This window comes from Limulus polyphemus, unplaced genomic scaffold (assembly GCF_000517525.1).
Source record: "Limulus polyphemus unplaced genomic scaffold, Limulus_polyphemus-2.1.2 Scaffold25, whole genome shotgun sequence".
Taxonomy (NCBI): domain Eukaryota; kingdom Metazoa; phylum Arthropoda; class Merostomata; order Xiphosura; family Limulidae; genus Limulus; species Limulus polyphemus.
Window position 1 is genome coordinate 875547 of NW_013665635.1, and position 7560 is coordinate 883106.

A 7560-nucleotide genomic window follows, 5' to 3' on the forward strand; every position below is an offset into this window, starting at 1 on the left:
ATTCCATCGCTGGTTCATCTCCTCGAGCTTTCTTTGTAGCAACAGTGCATCATCATGACACTTAAGACTCTTAAGTAAGTGACTACTTCGTTCGTTTAAAGTGACGTGAAGATCTCGCTGGGACTCTATTTCTTGTTGAAGCTCCTAGATATAAAGTGAGAGGTTATTTTGAGAGGTTACCCTTCATATACATTCATATTTGGTGACAAAGTATTTAAGAAACAAACAACTTGATTATTTTTCTTGACACAAACAATTTAAGATTTTCCTCTTTGTTACTAAGTTAGTGAATTTTCACTGTTTAATCTTCTTCGTTTCTTTTATTTCATGTTTGTTCACATGTACATGTATCTAGATTTACAATGCTCTATTGTATACGTTCACTAAGATTAACCTCCTTTATTTCTTTTATTTCATGTTTGTTCACATGTACATGTATCTAGGTTTACAATGCTCTATTGTATACGTTCACTAAGATTAACCTCCTTCTTTCTTTTATTTCATGTTTGTTCACATGTACATGTATCTAGGTTTACAATGCTCTATTGTATACATTCACTAAGATTAACCTCCTTCGTTTCTTTTATTTCATGTTTGTTCACATGTACATGAATCTAGGTTTACAATGCTCTATTGTATACGTTCACTAAGACTGAAACCAACATTTTAATATTTGTGCAAACCTTATGCTAACATGATGCTGTATAAGCTGACAACCTGGTCCAATCACCATTCACTAACTGCCCCATCGTAGCAACAAGAAAATAAGTGACTGACTGATGAGAATTTTAACATGTCTTGCTACAGCTGGAAGGGGTGGTGGTGATTTCTTTAACATAAGAGAAGGAATACAGTACGTTCATGTTTTATCATGTTTATTTTAAGAATTGCTCCATTGAAAGAATATATGTATGAGATTTTCTAGGGTTCAAACACAGGATCCCCATAAAATTACCATGTTCAGATCTCACATGCACTTTAGCTTCCTTTATCTAGCAAGAAAAAACCTGGTATAGTTTGGTCCAGAAGGTTTAAAGGAAATCTGTCATACATATCAATATTCACTTGTAAGAATCCACAGTAAACCAGAATAGACAATCTACTGCCAGAGAACTAAGTGTACGACCAGACATGTTACATGAAAGTGGTGGTAATCACAACATCTACTACTCAGACAAACATAACTAATCAAAGTAAAGTAAGTGAAAAGGCATTGATATGAAGGTCGGGCATGACATGTGATTGCACGTTTTTATTGCCCTCAAGAAAACAGTACAGTTTGATCCTATTATTGATAATACCTGCTTATATACGATCATATTTCACCAATCAATAAAAAAAAAAGTAAAACAAACATTTGCTGGTTTACCAGTTTTCTGAATAATGAGCAGGTTAATTCAACAAAATAATAATGAAATATGGCGTTAAAATGAATAAATAATAGTGTTAAATAATTCTTGTCCTATTTCTGATTTGTCGTAATTCTAAATAAAATTCATGAACAATTAAGCTTAACTAATTTAATCCAGTTCACACAACAACAATTGTTTAATAACTTGCTAATATAAATGGTATATCAACCATTACTCTCCGCTGTATCCCAGCTGACATGAAGAGCACTGGTATTGGGCAAAATGCTCCCACTGCTCAGCATTGGACCTAACAGATATAGTTTGACTGACATAGTATTATACATTCTTATTTACTTTCACTCATACATTTTTTGTAATAATTACACCTTTAATATTAAACTTACTGTTCTGTATGATGAAGCAAAAAACACAAAGCTCCCAGTCAGAGTAATGTCTGAATATAAACCACAGATTCGTCTTTAAGTATACAATTACAGAAACTTCAATGACCATTATTGGCTAATTATTCCACGCTACACTCAGAAAGTCCAAAAAACAAACAAAAATCACAATTATTTGCTTTGAAAGAAAATATTTTATTAACAGAATAGTGAAAAAGCGAATATTTAATCTAACAATTAGCAAGTGAAATTCCTTTCAGTCTACAAATAAACAATATATTTGTATAGCTTCACAACTTAAAAGAACAGGGACGGAAATGTTAGACACATGGCTGTCTCACACACTACACTAGACTTACCCAAAATGATGGCGATCTTTCTCTCACAGTGACCAGAACTTAGTTTTGATCTGAATTTTAGTACAAAAAGTTAGGTACTGCACATAATAAAATATTATGTTATTAAATTAAATATATTTCTGCAATAAATTGTGTATTGACGACAGAAAGGAAACGCATGGGATATATTAGAATGATATTAGAATAACTTAAAAAAATTTATGTGACTACACATACCATGCAACGCAACAGTGGTTGTCTGTTCCGCCCACCGTTTGTAACCCGATCCCAGAAAAACACTAGATAATCAGCCGATGCACGCCAGCCTCGCTGAAAGAGGGACCTGTACCTAACCCTATTCACGTTATGAGTACGCTAGAATTTCTCGTGTATTTCACACACTAGAACGTGGCACTGCCAATCCCCAAATACTACTTAACAAAGCAAATGAAGTGTCTTATAACAAATTTTGGAAATAAGTTTGGTAACACTGATAATGCAGTATAATTTGAATGATATAGGATATGGAATCGTGGTAAGATACTCAACACAATCCTTCAGCAATGTACTAGAATTATTGTTAGTCATGGCCAAAATAGTAAAAAAAAGTATTGCAAGTCATGCTTATATTTCATTCATCCGTGAAGCTATATATATTAACTAATGAAATATGTACACCATAAGAAAGAGTGAATACCCTTGTAGTTTAGTGTGAATATTATTGTAGACTAACTCGATCCAAACCTGTTGGGTATATTTTACTTTTCTTATTTAACACATGTACCTGGGCCAGATATTTTTTTAATTTTCGTCTCTGAAATACTACTACTACTAATAATAATAAACATTTAAACACTTAGGAAAGAGTGACCCGCAAAAACGAGACAAATTAAAATCTACTGTATTCTCAATGAAAACTAAAAACTGACGTGTATACAGAATACCGTATCTACACGATCAAATTCAATCACTCCTCGCTCCATATACACCAGTATTGTGTCGTATCTTCATGATCAAATTAATCACTCCTCGCTACATATACACCAGTATTGTGTCGTACCTTCATGACAAAAGTTAATCACTCCTCGCTCCATATACACCAGTATTGTGTCGTATCTTCATGACAAAAGTTAATCACTCCTCGCTCCATATACACCAGTATTGTGTCGTATCTTCATGATCAAATTCAATCACTCCTCGCTCCATATACACCAGTATTGTGTCGTATCTTCATGATCAAATTCAATCACTCCTCGCTCCATATACACCAGTATTGTGTCGTATCTTCATGATAAAATTCAATCACTCCTCGCTCCATATACACCAGTATTGTGTCGTATCTTCATGATAAGTTAATCAATCCTCGCTCCATATAAACCAGTATTGTGTCGTATCTTCATGATAAAATTTATTCACTCCTTTCTCCATATACACTAATACTGTGTCGTGTCCACACGAACAAATTAAATCACTCCCTACTCCATATACACAAATATTATATGTGTCCACATAAACAAATTTAATTACGTTCCACTTTGTATATGACCGTTACTGTGTCATAAATATAAGCTCATGTTCAAACACGCATTGTTCCATACATCATAGCCACACGATCCGCTCCGTATACATTGGTATTATAACCAGACGACCAATTTTAGTTGTTCCGTACATACCAATATTATTTTATAAGCACAAGATCAAATGTTATTATTTCTTGTTCCGTATATGCCAGTATTGTTTTATAAGCGCAAGATCAAGTTTCATCATTCTTTGTTCCTTACATGCCAGTGTTGTTTTATAAGCACAAGATCAAGTTTCATCATTCTTTGTTCCGTACATGCCAGTGTTGTTTTATAAGCACAAGATCAAGTTTCATCATTCTTTGTTCCGTACATGCCAGCGTTGTTTTATAAGCACAAGATCAAGTTTCATCATTCTTTGTTCCGTACATGCCAGTATTGTTTTATAAGCACAAGATCAAGTTTCATCATTCTTTGTTCCTTACATGCCAGTGTTGTTTTATAAGCACAAGATCAAGTTTCATCATTCTTTGACTGCATGGAGGTGTAATCCTATAGAGTGCGACAACTTACTAAACTATTATTAATAATAGTATCTTCACTGCATGGAGTTGTAATCCTATAGAGTGCGACAACTTACTAAACTATTATTAACGATAGTATCTCCACTGCATGGAGTTGTAATCGTATAGAGTGCGACAACTTACTAAACTATTATTAACGATAGTATCTTCACTGCATGGAGTTGTAATCCTATAGAGTGCGACAACTTAGTAAACTATCATTAACGATAGTATATTTATTCCTAGCTAGTGAACAACACACACATAAGGAAAACTCTACAAAAGGTACTTACTATTATCATTGTAACTGCAACAAATTTTCCCATACTATCAATTTTTGAAACATATTCAAGGTCTGAGCTAAAGACAAAATAAAGCCTTGAGCTTGCACAGTTACCTTACTTTTTTCCATCTTTAAAATTTCCTCCCCCCTATCAACACGAGACATGCTTTCCTCTTCTTTAATTATTTAAAACATATTTTTTTTTTCACATACAAATATACAATTGATCGCTTCGCGAACCTGCAAAGAAAGCCGTCCAGTGTTTTCTACAGGAATTGAAATTAGAGAGGATGTTCGAACTTTCTGGAGGATGAGACTTTAAGGGCGAAGGTGGACTATAGTAAACACGAAAAAGTTTCACGGCAATTTTATCAGCTCAATAACTTCCGTATCTAGCTATCAATATTATCTCTATAACAGCAAGTTGTTAAATTCCAACATACAACTAAATTTCCGATCAACAACTAAATGGAATTTTTAGAACAACTATAAAAACCTGGAAAACAAGAGTGATCAGAGAGATTCCGTAACCTCGCCCCGCCGTTCATTTTCGAGATTACATGCGTTTATATTGGATTACGTCAAATTTCGCCTTCGAAAATTGAGAAAAAATCCTTCTCGGATTCAGAATTATCAATCAACACGCGCGCGATTGCAATACCATTGCTCCCTTCGAGGGAGGGGGCGAGGGTAATGACTAAATCGGCAACATTGCATGTGACTAGTTGACCACTAAAGGGGAGAATGGGAAAGTTCAGGGGTGTAGGACAATTCCGAGGCTGTCACAAATGATTAAAGGATTATTATAAATAAAAGTTTGAGCTGGTTTATCCCAATATTCTTGTAAGTGTTTATCTCCCTTACATATACAACAGACAATATATCTTCCAAGCATAATTATTCTGAAAGTTTTGTACAATGTTCTTCTTTAATGATTTCCCACTAACAAATCAAGAAGACAATTACTATACAAGTCCGTAGATCGGTTACCAAACTGGGTACAATATTTCAGAACACTTACCAAATAAACAGACAAATAAGGAAAGGAAGAGTACTAAGTAGGCATAGTAAAACGTGATGATGTCCCATATATATATATATATAAACACACACACAAATACTACACATGAAATCCGCCTCACGCAAATTGAACAACACTTTATGGCAACATCCTACTAAACCATCCTAATATCCATACCTGCTCCATTCCGTGGAGAATGCTCCCAAGGGCGAATTTTAACTGTATCATAGTGGCGATGTATATATAACCATGTGCTATGCGTGTAACGAGCCGTAAACTAGTCTGATTTAATCACGTCGGTCATCTGGTCTTGTGCTGGCCATCAGCTACTACGAAACGGGTACATTACTCTCATTGTCCTCGGTCATTCCACGCCACTTCTTTCTATCTATTCATTTCTTCTCTCTTTTTTGAATATATATATATTGATGATAGATACTGAGCACTAGCTTTCTTTCACGCCATTATGCCATTTCATTATTCATACCTGTCTGTATTTATGACTCAAACAGCACTTTTCCACACAAAATTCATCTATTGACTGATCATACTTATTGATTCACGTTTCATGCTCAAATGAAACACATATCACTAAACTACAAAAGCTGTAACTTCCCTGCTACAATCCTTGTTGTTACACACTCCACATACAACTATAAACAGTTCTTGCTATTTTAGCCACATCTAGTCCACTTCGCTTGCCACAAGTCACCACGTTTCAGTAGTATAAAATAGGAAATATGCCATCACATTTTCGTTCTTTCAGTTTTTCTCATAAGTTTAATTTTCTTCAACTTGTAGCTTTTATTTTTCAAATTTCACCATATAAATACACTTATTACTACTAGCTTTCCCCATCTCTTCAGTCCGCCTACTCTGCTGCTGTGTAAGTAAAAGCGCTGGCACTGCGGCCAAACCTCTCTCGAGGGTCCGAGATAAGCTCCAGATCTCCATCCCGCCTCACTCACATCTTAACTATTCCATGTACTTCACGTATCTTTCCTCCATCGTTCACCTCTTCTGCTATATATAAACTTCGGATAAGACCCTTCGCGCAGGACGGTCACAGGTCTAATGCACGAACATATGTTGCAGTTTCTAAATACTTTAGCTACCTCTCATGAAGAGGGTCTGCGGCATTAACTTCTAGTTGATGTCGCCACTGCTAGCCCCCCTGCAGCCTCTCTCTCTCTTCAAAAGTGGTCACTAAAAATAACGTTATTTTCTAAAGTGCGAATGGAGTCACAATGATCGAACAGCGGGAAAGAGGAATAGGGTGTATTTATTCGGCACTTCCACGTGCACACGTTCGCCCCTACGCTAGAAGAAATTAAATCTTTTCCGACGATATATCGTTAAAATGAATGCTTTAGAACACGAGATAAAAGTAGCACCTCTTCTACTTCTTACGCGTGAGGATTCCAGAAACGTGGGCATATAATAATATGGCACTATGAAAGTAACACAAATTTCGGAGACTGATCAAATCGAATCTTTTTTTTATTCTATACACCACTCTTACCGACTAAACTCCTTTTACGTGAGTGTCAGCATGCCGCTCAGTCAGAAGAAATCAGTTAACTCACGCGTCCTACCACTGCATGTTTCCCAAAATATTCTATTTACGTTATTATTCTATATACTTTCATTTAGCAGCTCATCTGTCTATCTGTCTGTTGGTCTACTTATTCATTTATCAGTCCCTCTCACTGTAAAAAAAAGCAATATCTATTTTTGTATTTGAAATATACATACATATTATTTGTCTGTAGTACAAATTCATCATTTACCTTGTCGATCTCACCATTTGTTAACTTATTTCAGTATTTACAAGGCTATATATATATATATATATTGCTATACTTATTTGCATGCCTTTATCTATCTATTATTCGTTCTACAGGCCAACCACTTAATAAATCTGTATGCATGGCTACATTTGTCAATACACCTTTGTGCCTAAATCTATATTTAGAAATCTAATGCGTGATTCTGTTTAATATGTTGAAATATACACCTGGAAAAAAGTTAAGCACCCCCGTGTTTTTTTCAAGTGATTCAGATTCGACGTTCTTGTGACTG

At 35.1% G+C, this 7560-nt stretch overlaps 1 protein-coding gene across 1 annotated transcript in view; it reads right to left on the minus strand.

The window, feature by feature from the left end:
- The window catches only part of LOC106459004 (dystrophin-like), a 271702-nt gene that overhangs the window by 30882 nt on the left and 233260 nt on the right, over window positions 1–7560 (minus strand). The window contains exon 53 of the mRNA XM_022385593.1: window positions 62–144. Within this exon, the coding sequence (XP_022241301.1) occupies window positions 62–144 (83 nt within the window). The remainder of the gene's footprint in view (window positions 1–61; window positions 145–7560) is intronic.